The following is a 14757-nucleotide window of genomic DNA, read 5'->3' on the forward strand; positions in this document are numbered from 1 at the left end:
AAACACTAACTGTCTAACTAACGAATTCTTTTTTGTCTTTCAGTGAGAGAGAAAGCAAAGCACTGTCTGCAGCTGAGGATGGTAGAGAAGGAACTGAGGGGCCCATGCTGCATGCGTGCCGGATGGCATGAGGAGGCGCTACTGCGCGTGCTTGGCACAGGAAACCATGGCTGTAGAAGCATCTCTGAGCGCCAGTGCAAGGGCACACTGCCACCCAGAGTGGAGCACCCATGTGGACACTATTCGAAGAAGAACAAAATAATACAGAAAAATAAAATTGTGCCTTTCTTTTAACTTGCAGGGCTCAGAATGCAACACACATATACAAATTTGGTAGATCAATGTAGTTTCAAGATGCCTTTTAATAAAATAAAATAGAAGCAAGACTCCAAATTTACTTACACTAATTTAACATCAGTGTAACTATTCACTTCAATGGACTTACTCCAGCGTCACTGAAAGCTGAAAATGTTTCTTAAAAACCATTTGTCTGAAGCTTATAAAAATACACAAGTTGTGTTTTAAAACTGTTTTTATATATTTATCAAACTGGGGTCTAAATAGTGATTAAAATAATACTTATGATTTAAGATCCAAATTGTTCACAAACCAATGCAGATTGTCTATTAATGAGTTTATTATTCATAAGTATTTCTGAATAGCTCAGAAGAATTATTTCTAGCCCAAGTGTCATTCAGAAATACATGCCATTCATTGTGTTTCATCAGTCTTACTTCATACATTCTGCTATGTGATTAGATGAGTGAGACATCTTCCAAAGGAGAACAGCAAATAGTGAATAAAAATATTAAATTCAGATGAATAAACTTTCAGACTATATTTATTAAGATTTTGGAATTCACAAATATTTACCTTACAGTTGCCTGAACACTTGAAAAAATATGAATTGTGAACCACTATAAAACTAAGTACATTTATTCATGAAGGTATCTGTGAATTAGTTCTTCCTATTCTTCAGCCATCTATAACAGATAGTAATGGACATAAAACCTTTCTTACTTTCATCTGCTTGTCTCCATTAGCAAAGTTATTTATAATTGCAAGTGAATGCTGAAACCGCGACCCACCAATCCCTGCATCTGCGATCAACTGGCTTACAGCTTTGATGAGCTATAGATGAAGGAAAAAAAAGAACAGTGCATTTTTACTAAAGGAAAGCAAAGCTTGGACATTGTTTTAACTCTCAGCTGTATAAAAGCAGCAAGAGTTAGAAGTGATGGGGGAAACAAAAGGGCTTTCCACAAATATTTTATGAAAAAAAAGGCAAATATAATATATAAATAACAAATTATGTTCTATGTTTATAATTTTTTACATTTAAAAATGTTAGATTCTGTCTCATCAATGTAGTACTCCATGTATGTGTGCTGATTTGAGTTACACTGCTGTAAAAATGAAGAGGGGAATTAAGTTCACACTAAGTCTGATGCGGTTTACAGTTTGGGTCAGACATGCTCCAGCTGCTATGTGCTGTGCCTGAGATGCAAAGAAGCCACAAATCCAACTTCACTGTCTGGTTAGCTAAGTTTACAGCTGCTTTTCATCACCACAACAAAGCAAAGCAGCTGGAACAAACTGATGTATATTGCCCAATGTTTTCAGAGATGCCAGAAAAATTAGAATGACACACAGAAATCGTGATTTGGGGAATTCAAGGAATTATTTCAGTGGACTATTTTATATAGGCCATGTATACTGTTTGAAGTACATCTTCTACTTCACTCACCTGTAGATGGGACCTGACTATTGACTTCTGCTTGTTAAATTCAAAGTTTTTTCGCATGAAAAAATAAAGAAGAGCAGATGCCTCTGTCTGAGTTGACCGTGACCTATGGTTACAGCATTTCAGGATTTCATAGCAGAATGACCCGCACATGTCTGCTTGCCCTTGAAAAAATGCTGAAGGAAACTACAAGGAAAAAAAAGTCAAAATGTTAAGCACTTCTCCCACTCCTTGCTACAGTCATTCTGAGCCAAGAGATTGTATATGAAACTTTCATGAGAAACAATCTTTTGCCTATCTCTCATATACACCAGTCTACCAAAACCTTTTACAACTAGCTAAGCATTCTCTTGTGTGTAAACATAAAAGTGAAAACGGTGTGTGCAGATTGCAGACAAACTTTCTTGTGTACACAGCATCAATCACACTGACCTTCCAAATTTGAATTTGAGGTACAAATAACAGCATGAGCACTGAAAGCACAGTGAAGTACAGCAGTTGCAATAGAAATAGCATGGTTAAACAAAGGAAGTGTATGTGGGTGGAATTCAGACACCATTATAAAAGCTGACCAGTGAGGAGAAAAATGTTTTGAATAGCAATGATTGCTAGAGCTGGGGAAATAATGAATGTCTGATTCACTGGCAATCTTGGAAGGTTGAAAAATATCAGTTAGGTTGGGCTGAAAAGAAATATTTTCAAATATGTGCCAAATCCAAAAGCTTAAAAAATGTTTTGCATTCAGTTAAATGTTACATATGACCTGAGATAAAACATTTCAATGTAAACATTTTTAACCAAAGTAACCAAAAGTTACTTCACACCATAAATGGAAACATTCCCATATTGGGGAGATTTAAAGAGGCAGTGTGTTAAGTTGTTATTAAAACAGTTTGTCAAAATTGGCATGAATTTGTAGAACACCTCAGTGTTGCCAAATCCGATATATTTGCCAATTTTTTGGAAAGTTTTTGCATTGTCTAATGATTGCTTAGCCAGTGTTACCTGTGGCCAATAGTCTGAACAGCATTAGAAGGCACAGAATATAGGATCTAAAAGTCTAAGTGCCTCTGCTGGAAGCCACGGATCACAGGGACGACACAGCAGAAAACAGACGGAATAAGAAGAGGGAGAAGATTAGCATGTTTGGTGCAGATCTAGATGGATATAGAGATTGTTATCCCCTCAGGAGCCGCTACGGAGATCAATATGCCTGCAGATGTCTGGAGAAAGAACAGAACCCCTGCAGGCCATGGGATGGACGGATCAGATGATGTTAGGTATTTCCTCTCCTGCCACTGCACATGCTCCTCTGGCTCCTGGAAGTCTGGTGTGTAATTTAAAGCAGGCTTTGGCTGGCTTATCTTATACTTCCTTTAGCCTTTGGGCTATGTTGCTCAAAGAGGCGAGACCATTTATTTTTTCAATTTACAGTCATTTTGGAAGAAGAGCTTGTAGCTTAAACTTTTCTCCACTACTGTGTTACATACGAGGGACTGCACAATTAAATCCACCTTGTTTAATGTTACAGACTTACAGTAGTATTCTTCTAATACTCCCCAGCCATCAGTAGAATACATCTGCCAAGTCCTGACTATTTCTTAAAAGACCCTTAGCTCCAGCTCTGACACTGTAGCTTTCAAACTCTATTCCCAGGCACAGTGAATTAGTTTAGTATCTAAGTATTAGAAAATGCTCCCATAATTACTTACACTTACAAAGCATAATAAATCAGAGTGTCTTTTTCAACCATGATCCCAAAATGCCAATTAAATGAAGAGACAGAAAGCATCTGCAAGCGTGAAATCCTCCACAAAGTTGGATTTGTTGCGCTGCTCTGTCAACTTTACATAACAACTTTCAGATGGAATACAAGTATAGTTACCTTGCTCACAAACAACCGCAAGGCAGCAAAGACATGCTTGAGAGCTACTGCTGACTGGTTGACTTGAAAAAACAGCAGGTAGGTATCAAAGACCTTTTTCATCAATGTATTCTGGCAATCAGATTGCTGCAGTTGTCTCTGAAAAGTCAGCACACAAACTGGGTGATCACATTTTTTAAAATAAGGAAACAGGAGACGGGTCCTTTGCTTTTTTGCACCAAGTCCTAATGTATCAGTCTCTAACATCAGGCCTACAAACATTTAGGGGTTAGCTGCAATATAAGGCAGAACCCCTGGACTTCAGGCTATTCATATCTACAGTAATATGGGACCATTGTATTACACTGTTTGTTCTCCCTACTAACTACTAGATATATCATTTCGGCTATGCCTACATTAGCCCAGAAGATCGACCCACTTAGAGTCGATCTGCTAGGGTTCAATTTCACACATCTAGTGGGGGCACATGAAATTGACCTCTCAGGAGTCACAATTGACTCCTGTACTCCTTGTGACATGCAGGGAATAAGGGAAGTTGACGGGAGAAGCTCCCATTGACCTAGCTCAATATGGACAGCCAAGTAAGCCGAGTGCAGATAGGTCGCTTCTAGCTATACAACTGCCATAGTTAGAATTGTGTATCTGCAGTTGACTTACTTTGTCTAACATAGACATAGCCTTAGAACAAGGGAGGGAGACTCATAAGAACTGGTCTCTGTTGATGGCTGCCATTTTCTATGACTATGTCTACTCTAGAAGCATCTGTCTACAGATGTTACTGTGAGAAGAGAAGTTCCAACAAAACTTCTGTTGACAGATCACGTCTACACGTAAAAGCAGATCAATCTTTTGATCCGCTCTCTCAACAAAATGGCCTGCAGAGTGTCTACATGTTTTTTGTTGACAATTTCTGTTGACAAAGCACATTTTATGAGCAGATGCTCTGCGAGTTCTGTGGACAAAACCCATAGCCTATCTGTGTAACCTTGAGTGACTCTATTTGGGCAATAGTTTCTAACTTAAATGACTACCATTAGGCACCTAAATCCATATTGCAAGACAGGCTTGCTTATTGGCTTGATTTTAAGAGGTACATAGCACCCACGATTCACTGCCTTCAGAAGAACCTCATCTGTGCTTCAATTTCTCCATTTTTAAAACGTTGATAATACTTATGAACCTTTATAAAAATACTGTAATTCTTTAATCATAGGTTTATATGAGATCAAAGCATTACGCTCATTACATTATAGCATGTGATGCTGTTTTCATGGATCTTCCCTTTTCCTAGCTCTTCTGCTCAGACAGGACACTTTCCTTCCTTCCCCCTGACAAAAACCGCTCTATAATGGAATGATTTGGCATTACATTTGTTTTTTTGTAGCATATTCACATTTTAGGCACATTTAAAATTCTTTTTCCCCCCCCTCAAATATATGATGGCATTTTAACAATTTACAAAACTACAATGTACCTGGTGGTTCTGAGTGAAAAGACACAGTAGGTCCAGAATGGTGAGGCAAACCTCTGTAGCAATATTTGCCTCTGTGTCTGCATAATGGACAATGTCTGTTTCATTAGAATTGCCTGTAGCAAAAGAAGTGGCAAGAGAACAAAAAAATGAGTATCAAGATAAACAATCCTTCAATCAGATCCAGAAGTGCTTCCAAAGTACAGTACAAACATTCATTCTTACATGTGCATGTAAGCTAAAGTGGGGAAGAGGTTTGTTTGCTTCGGTTTTTTTATATTTTGTAACACCTTTTCAATTTTGAAAAATATATGTAGAATTTCTATCACTGAAGATATTTAAAAACAAGTTAGATAAATAACAGGAATGGTCTAGATGGTGCTTGGTCCTCCTGTAAGGGCAGGGGACTGGACTTAATGACTTCTTGAGGTCCTTTCTAGTTCTAGTATTCTATGATTTTTTTTTCAACAGATTACATTCAGCCAAACAAGAGATTTGAACAAACGAAATCTATCCTATCATCTCATCTCCTTCAATAAAAAAAAAGTACAATAAATACATAAACGTATACTTTGACATTTCCAGTCATGCATATATTTTAGGTCCTTCTATTTATATACTCTGGGACTGTTAAGGGTTAACTTGTGGGTCTGTGGGTAGACCATTAGTATCAATGAATGTTCTCCACCTGTAAAGGACAAGGCCACGCAGTTTGCCTTCAGAGGGTGTGGGAAGAAGAGCAGTGTGCATTCATTTTAGTATTTAGGTTTAGGTGTCAATTGTGAAAAAAAGAAATGGACACTGTCCTCACTTATTTAAGGTATCTTTACTGTCCTGGTACGGAATACCAGTACTAAAATTCAGTCTGTCCACAGCACATGGGGCGGGGAGGAATTACAGGAAAAAAAAGACTCCCTGAGCCTTCTCCCTAACTTAGACATGCAATAAGGAGTAAAGTCTGGCCCTATTTGTTACATATGTGTCAGCAAATGCTTGACTTCTCTGTAAATGCTGTAATTCTAGAACATTAGTCTAATGTTACAATTTGCTCCAGTGAGTTGCAATGCTGAGGAGTGAAAATAGACATTTACTTTCAAAGCATTTTAAAGCATCTACTGTAAGGGATCACACTACTATATTCTCTGACTGAAAGAGACATGTAGCTATGTTTTAAGGATACCCTATTATTTGTTACATGTCCAATACACATTACTCCTTAATGATCTTCATGATTTTAGGACTGGAAGGAAAATCTCCATGTCAGATGCTAAAGCATCCTTATACCTATCTATCTATCTATCTACCTATCTACAATAAAATCTGTTTCCAATGCATTTAATCATGTGCAAATAACAAGGAGATGACTATTTGCAGCAGTTACTGTCAGCCTGTATTTTGAAGAGCTTCATTTGTCATGATCAAGAATGGCTGAAAAATTTAGAATTTGAATTTCATATTTTTGATGGAAAGAACAATTTGTTCCATGAAATACTTGCAGAGTTCCCATTTTCCAGGTCTAGCACTTATCTTACTTCCTATTTTCAAACACTTCCTTGGGAAAAAAAAAGCATGTTTAGATGCTCCACAGGCCCTTTTTTCAAAAGAGCAGTCCTCATGGCACTGGATTTTTTGATCCCTGGCCCATTCTTTTGAAAGAGCAGGGGCTGTGTGGATGCTCTGTATCGAAAGAGTGGATTGATCTTTCAATCCACCTTTTTGTGTGTGGACACGCTCTTCCGAAAGAAGTTCTTTTGGGAGAGATCTTTCAGAAGATCATCTTTCGAAAGATCACTGTAGTGTAGATGCGGCCTTAGACATTACGGTGATGGAATCTGTAGAGAAAGCTAAGACAGAGAGACAGACAGATACGTAGATTCATTTCCTTCATACTTACTTGCCATGGTGATGTCTATCATTTGTAAGATTTTGGGGTTGGACAGTGCATTTTTGCTACGAATGATTGGTAATGTTTGAGATCTGTGATGTTTATGGCCCTCATGAGCGGAAGTAGAATGCATCCTGAAATTTAAAGAGCACCATTTTATTTTAAACACTGTCATGTCCCTATAGTTTATTCCATGTCAGTTCACAAGTATCTGCAGAATTTCTCAATAACCATAAAGGAAACAAAGTGATGCAGAATATTTCCAGTTAACATAAGTGAAGAATTCAGTCAGCAAGGTACATATAACACAAGCAGCTATTCTGGGATTTCTTGACATAATATTTGCTTACTACTAGGAGAAGCATTGGTTTAAACATCTGACCAATGTTGGCCCAACAGCCCTTCGGGGAAGAGGAATTCAGCTGAGTTCTGTTGGCTGAGAATGCAGAGAAAACTATTGAGATCGCAAAGTATTAAACACAATTAATAAATATACAGGGACTGATTATTTTAGAATGAACAGTGATAATAAAAATAAATCCTGTTGATATTATTGAACACAATGAACTATTTTGTAAACAGAAGATATTTAAAATTAAGGTCTCCAAATTTAGGGACATAATTCATATGTAGGTTCTAAAATAAAAACAGCCTTATTCTGAAGAGTACTGAGAACCTGCATCCACTGCTAAATTCAGAGAGAGCTAATAGCATGTCTGAAAATCAGGTCCCTTTTATTTAGCTGACTAAATATGGATTTAGAGGCCTAACTTCTTAAAATGTAGGTCATAAAATTTTGTGTAAAGGGCACACTTGTTCCTTTATGTGCTGTCTTCTGTCTACAGGCCTAGAGTCTTCACAAGGTTTGACTTGCACAGTTAACACATGATCTATCTCTCAAAAGGAGAGAAGGTGATGTTACTCCCACCTTCCCCCCTCACACAGTTTGCAACCCCATGCTCGTCCATGGAATAAGAAGAGGATTTATTTCACGACAATGACAAGTTTCTTGATAGCCAAAACACTCAGAATTGCCAAAAGACATCCAAGCAGAGATCTTGTGCCTCTGCACTCCTAGCCTGACTCCTGCCAGCTTCCATTTCAACATGATCTGGAAGGACATCTTCCTTTACTAGACTTTAAGGCCAGATGATACCATTATGACAATCTAGTTTCCTACATCCCACAGGGAGATTCACCTGAATCAAGCCCAAAACTTTTGACTGAGCTAGAGCCTGTTTAGAAAGGCAACCAATCTTGACTTAAGGACTTTGAGAATCTATTTTATTCAAGTTGTTCCAATATTATCCTCACTGGGAAAAATACGGACATTTAAGCTGTGCTACCCTGGCCTCCCTGATAGTCCAAGTCTCTCCTAATGGAAGACTGGCTGTATGGTGTATGATGGGGTCATCAGTTTTCATTACGCAATGATCTCCCATGGGATTGTTGCCAAAGGGTGCAGAATGCCACAGATAGTGGCTCCCCTCCAATCCTATCACCTCCTGTCCTGCTCTCCCAAACAATGGAATCTCATCTCTGCCAAATACACGCAGGCAAACCATGGGCTTTGCCCTCACCTTTCCCCACCAGGAGTAACCTGCCCAACAAAAGGCCCTTCCACGCGTGTATATATGAAGTAGAAAATCAGGACTAAAGACGACAATAGTTTCAGCCATAAATTGAGTGTTTATGTCGAATTTTCTCTAAATTAAAACAGTCTCTGATTTGTTGGTAATTATTTGATTATATTATACATGTTTTAAACTTTCAAAAGAGCTCAGCTCCTTTTCTGAGCCAAGACTTTCGCTATGCAACATGCCTCAAATCTGGTTCTAAGTGTTGAAACTACTGGGTTAAAATCTGACCGACCTGTTGAACACTTGAAAGACTGACTCTGGGCTACTTCGAAAATCTGGTTTCATGTGCATATGAAAATATATTATTAGTCAGTGAACATAAATGAATAAACATAAGCCTTCAAAAACAGAGTGCAAGTTAGGCGGCCCATTAAAACATAATCATATTTTATTTCTCTCTTTGCCATTCCTTAAAAATGTTTCTTTTTAATAGGCAGAAGGGCTAAATGCTTCTTTAGAAGGATGCAGACTGCAATCATCGAGAACAGCTGCAGTGTGCCTTGTTTCTGGTGCCACCATACTTTCTCCTGTAAAATGCAACCAAACAATGGCCTCTTCACACTTCAATTCAAAGGCAGCTTGCCAGTTCCAGCTGTGAAAATGAGATCAGTGCTTATTCTGGTGGTGGTGGTGGGAATATGGAATGCTTCCTTTTCCTCATATTTCATTTGTTCTGTTCATAGGCCATGATACAGGTGCCTGATATTGGGCATTATCAGGTTTGAATCAGCTGCACATAAACAGTTTTATTTGAAAAGCACAGACAGCAGTGAAGGGAGTCTTTCTCCACCTGCTCTTAGACTGTGCCTGCAAAGCATGTAGTCAGAAATACACTCTCTTCAGTCCTCCTCTTCTGACTCAGCTGCTCCTGAGATTTCTACCGAAGGCCATTTAGCCCACAACCTTGATCTTCTGTATCTAGAGGTCCACTTCCCTTTCCCTGATTTTCAGATGAGGTAACAAGTCACCTGCCTCAAAGACCCAATAGAACCAATGTAACCTTTCTCCAGCAGGACCAACACCTGCTAACACGGCATTTTGCAAATGCACACACTGAGGTTGGGTCTACACTCAACGCGGAAGAGTGAATGCTTAGTTTTGATCTTCCAGGGTGCCATTTCTGACATGCGCTAAATGGCACATTCCGAGGTCAATGTCAACGCCGGAACTCCTTGCCAGATGGCAAGGATTAAGGAATGTCAGTGGGAGGAGCGCTGCCATCGGCATTTTGCAGTAAGGACAGGGATGAATACCGATGGCTGCTAAATCAACTTTTGGTATACAATTAGCATACCTAAAATTGTGTAGCAGCTGTTGATACCCAAAGTAAGTGTAGACGCAGCCAGATTTTCCCTTAGGTGGGCATTAAGGAAATATATTACAGGTTGAACCTCTCTAGCCCAGCAACAGCCATAATCCGGCACGATTTTAGTTAGCTGGATGACCACTTATCATGGATGTGGCCAAGCTTCCTGTGGTCCCATAAAGTCTGTTTAGAGCCACCAGTCCTGGCTCTCAGTGTTCTGTGCTGTTATTTAGCTGTAATTTACCCCTAAATGTCTTCTACAAACCCAGTAAGCAGTGGAAGTGTTCATAATGCTGCTATACAGTATTGACCTCCTCTGGTCCGGCAAATTCTCTTGTACGCATTGGTTAAGACTCGAGGGTGCCAGACGAGAGAAGTTCAACCTGCACAATTCACATTTTACTTTTGCAGTTTATTCAGATGCCATAGGATAAAACAAATAAATTCTGCTTAAAATGTTCAATTTATTATTGGGAAAAAAAGACCAAGACATTTACCTAGTTTATAATACAGACACAATAAATGACTACAATATACATACAAGTGAAACAACAAGAAGTCCTGTGACACCTTATAGACTAACAGATATTTTGGAGCCATCTGATGAAGCTGGTTTTTGTCCGCAAAAGCTTATGCTCCAAAATATCTGTTAGTCTATAAGGTGCCACAGGACTCCTTGCTGTTCTCGAAGATACAGACTAACACAGCTATCTCTCTGATACAAGTGGAAGTAACCAGAGGAGAGCCACCCAATAAATGGCACTGTAAAGGGGTCTTTAGGTGGATGGAAATGAGATTTAGACCGGATTTGGCTTAAGATGTTAAAAGCTTACTAAATTACCATTGCGGCAGCAGACCAGATGTCTGACAAGAGGAGTTAGATCCTTTAAGTGTTCCATTATTCTGGGTGGACTGTACAAATTTAAATGCAGCAGCAATTTTCCTGTTAAGAGAAAGTAAACATTAACTCTGTCACAGTACGTGCCACTGATCAGGCCATGTTTGTGAAAAACACAAATGTGCCTGGCAACACATGACACAATGCATGACTTGGTTAATACAGCAGCTCTTCATTTGGTACTGAACATATGACAAACAAAAAAGTTCATTGTTGTAGCGTGAAATGAAAAATGAAGCCTCGTAACATGGTGAAATAGAAGTACACGTTTCATGCTTGGCAGCTGGAAAAATGATCTCACACTCTTCAGTATCATGGATAAAGCAAAATACTAGGGTTAGGGAAATCTGTATAAAGATTTTAAGCATTCCTCGAGGCATGATAGCACCCTTCCTTCCCAGTTATGTGGTGGCAAATAGAGGGATCTGAGCAATATGAAAGTGCATGAAGCAGTAATAATTTCTCTATCACAAGTAATCCATATGTCTGCCTAGGAAAATGGTAGTAGTAGTTGAGCTCCAAGCATTCATAGGTTTAAAAACAAGTGTATGTCAGCTACTGCCATGGTAGGTCAGATACCATACTTCAGACTGATGCTTCCAGAATGAAGTGGATGAATACAGCTGACTTTTCTCTATATGCTAATCCCCATTGTGATACTTAAAATAACTGTATAAGTAAAAAATATTTACCTTATGATATTTCGTTTTCCTAGATACCTGAAATTTTGCAGGCAAACCCTGAAAGGCAGGAAGTGCATTTTGTAACGATTACGCTGAGTGACAGAAACATGATACTTTTGCAAAAAATCTGAGCCTCAATCTTTTTAAGGTCACCCAAAATAAATCCACCATTTTATTAGCAAATGGTCCAAGACCTGGCTGAATTGGGGGTGCAGGTGGACTCTGTTCTTGTCCATCTTGCTTCCCTGGGTCAGGAATTCCTGTGTGGTATTGGGGGTGGGGGAAGACCATGGGAATGTCTTTGGGGGGCACAATTTTTCCATGAACTTTATGGAACTTTTGTGACAAAATAACTGAGGACACAGTCAGTTTCATCTTACTGGACTCTAACAGCTCAGCTGGTTAGGGGGTTCTGGGTTCAGTTACAATTAGGGACTCTGCAGGAGGTATGCTCAGAAGGAGCCAGAAAAATTAAGACAGGGCTAGGAACTCATGGAACGTGGTTAGCTCTGGAATCCATCCATTTTTCACAAGATCTACAGGTTTGTGTCTGTGTGTGTGTGGGGGGAAGTCCACGAGGAAGAGGAGGGGAAGAGGTTCTCAACCCCAAATGAAAGAGTTCTGTGGGTAAAACCCCAGAGTTTCCTATTCTTCCTGGAAACAGCCAACATAAAGAGACGATATGGTCTTTAACTATCAGCATGCCTAAATTTACTACTACTACTACCGCTACTTTAACCCTTGTGCATAGGTCATCTACAGGTCTCCTCCACTTCACTCTCTCTTGGGACAAAACTTCTAGCTGACGCCAAGAGTACCATAGTTGTTGTCTTTCAATCTCAGTAGATCTTTACCCCAGACAGTAAAACATACTATTACTATAGCAGCTGCTAAGAGAACAATATTATTTAACAAACCAGACAGTGAACTTACTCTAAAATGCTGAAAAAGTCTGCTATCTCTGTGAATGGAGCTCTCTGCCAGTAAGAAATCAATGTATCTGAAACCAGACATCAAAATGCAGGAATTTAGCAACATTGGAAATTGAGGGCCTTATCCAAAGCTCAATAGACTTGGAAGGCAAACAGAAGTTTTACCTTGACTTTAGATTAAGTTAACATGCAGCATACAGAGTATGTACTCCAGTAGCCCCCCAGTTCAGTTAGCAGTGGTGCAGCTTAGGCAGGTAGAATACAGACACCCCTGAAGGTGTGGATCTGTACCCAAGTACATGGCTCTCTACTTGCCCAAACTGTGCCTTCTCATCTACTCTGCAATTTTTAGTCTTGTAGGCTACATCTACAGTTTTTTGTAGACAAGACCCCTAAAGTGTCTACACGCATAATATATTTTTTCAACAGAAACTGTCAACAACAAAGCTGTGTATATGCTGTGGGAGACCTTCTGTCAACAGAGCGGATCAAAAGATTGATGTGCTTTTATGTGTGAGCACGATCTGTCAACGGAAGCTTTGTCAGAACATCTCTTCCAACAGCAACTTCTGTAGATAGATGCTTCTAGTGTAGATGTAGACAGTGTCTTGCAATGCAGGAAAAGACTCTGGCATCTAGAAAGCTCTGGCAAGCCAGGAGGAAGTACGAAAAGGCTGATGCCACAGTTGGGAACACAGGCACAGGAAATTGATGCCTTGTCGTCTGCTGGTACTGCACCTGGAGCTCCCGCTTCTGGAGCCCCAACCCTATACCCCACTGCCCAGCTGTTGGCTCCATGCCCAGGGCTTGGCTCCTGGCCCTGGGCCCCACTCCTGGGGCTCTGTTCTTGGGATCCCAGACACCCATCCCATGACTGGGGCTCTGCTCCTGGCCCTGTACATGGCGTCCCAGCTGCTGGCCCTGTGTTCTGCTCATGGCTCTGAACCAAGCCCCAGATGTGACTCTGCTCCTGGAGATTCGAGGTGCATGGACAGAAGTAAGGCAACAGTATGAGATAAAAAGTAAAAACTGCTTTCAGCATCCCCTCTATTAAAAAGGTTATACAACCACCGGTTGGGTCTGGCAGCAGAGAGGGAGCAGGATGTGAGCATCTCTCTTTCGCCTCCCGCTTGACAGAGCCTTTCCTTGCTGCAGTGAAAGGCTCTGAGAGCAGCGAGCTGCAGAAGCCTTTTTCTCATGACTCATTCCTGCCAGAACCTTTCACCGATACACCTAGCTGTACAGTGTGAACATGGTGTAGTCCATATACCACGGAAAGCAGTGTGTAATGTGGACGTAACATTAATGAGGTCCTAAGGACATTATAATATTACAAGTAAAAAAGTGCTTATGAGAGTTGTTGTTTTTTTACCTTCTGAAATTGTTTTCATAATGTGGAGGAAACACATAAGAAGGCTTCTAGTTTCAGCCTGATCTAACTTGTCGAAGCGAAGTGCAGATCCAATCAAAGACAAAGGCCTCACAATCTGTGGAATTGGAAACACACCGGTTTACTGAGCATCCAGATAGACTTTTTAACTCTAAGAATTGCTTTCAAGTGTTTAGGCATGTACCTTTTCACAGGCATCAGTTCTCTCGCTGGTTTTTTCATTGGTACTTGGATTAGAGTCAAGACTTCCTAAGGAAGCTCTGGAGTCAGCATGGTTGGCTGCAGAGATAGCTACTGATGAAAAGGCTGTAAACAAAGTCATGGCAAACACGCTAAAATAATGTGTGTGGGTACAAAAACTAAGAGTTATAATGGAAAACCAAAAATATGTTGAATGTAGGATGGAGAGCAGTGCTTTGAACTGTCACCCTTCTGACGATTGTACTTGGTACTGAAAACACACAAGTTGAAACAAAATGATACCATTTGCTGTTACTCATGGCATTAAACAGAACCATCATTTTTTCTGAGCCAAAGCTTACTGAAGTCAGTGGAAATACTCTGATCAGTGGTCTTTGAAATGGGCCTTACACGAAGTAAAGAAAGTAAGTTGTGTTTCTTCCTCTCCATTTTATTTGGAAAAAATAAAAATGCTTGCGTTATTGAAAATTCATACCTGCTGTAAAGCATGTAATGACTTCTTCAGAGCACGGCTTTTTTGATCTACCTAGCATACCCGTGAAGAAAGTGACAACTCCCTGTTCCATGAAGTTTTGGAATTACAGTATAATTTCTGTAAATATTTTTAAAGAACAAGACAATTGCAAGAACACGTTCATGCGTGGGGGTTAATAAAAGGCTAAAGACAAGGTCTGGATCTTCACCGGGGCAATACAATAATGAAAGTAGGGTAGCTTCAGAAG

At 39.8% G+C, this 14757-nt stretch overlaps 1 protein-coding gene across 2 annotated transcripts in view; it reads right to left on the reverse strand.

The window, feature by feature from the left end:
* Nucleotides 1–14757, reverse strand: part of DOCK10 (dedicator of cytokinesis 10) — a 245706-nt gene that overhangs the window by 41023 nt on the left and 189926 nt on the right. For both annotated transcript variants that reach the window (XM_075003810.1, XM_075003811.1), the window contains exons 35-44: nt 14019–14140; nt 13817–13931; nt 12446–12512; nt 11522–11569; nt 10773–10874; nt 6995–7119; nt 5104–5216; nt 3630–3767; nt 1748–1930; nt 1021–1131 (exon numbers count right to left, since the gene is read on the reverse strand). In XM_075003810.1, coding sequence (XP_074859911.1) covers nt 1021–1131; nt 1748–1930; nt 3630–3767; nt 5104–5216; nt 6995–7119; nt 10773–10874; nt 11522–11569; nt 12446–12512; nt 13817–13931; nt 14019–14140 — 1124 coding nt within the window. The remainder of the gene's footprint in view (nt 1–1020; nt 1132–1747; nt 1931–3629; nt 3768–5103; nt 5217–6994; nt 7120–10772; nt 10875–11521; nt 11570–12445; nt 12513–13816; nt 13932–14018; nt 14141–14757) is intronic.

The sequence above is a fragment of the Carettochelys insculpta genome, chromosome 10, assembly GCF_033958435.1.
Source record: "Carettochelys insculpta isolate YL-2023 chromosome 10, ASM3395843v1, whole genome shotgun sequence".
In the NCBI taxonomy this organism is placed as follows: domain Eukaryota; kingdom Metazoa; phylum Chordata; order Testudines; family Carettochelyidae; genus Carettochelys; species Carettochelys insculpta.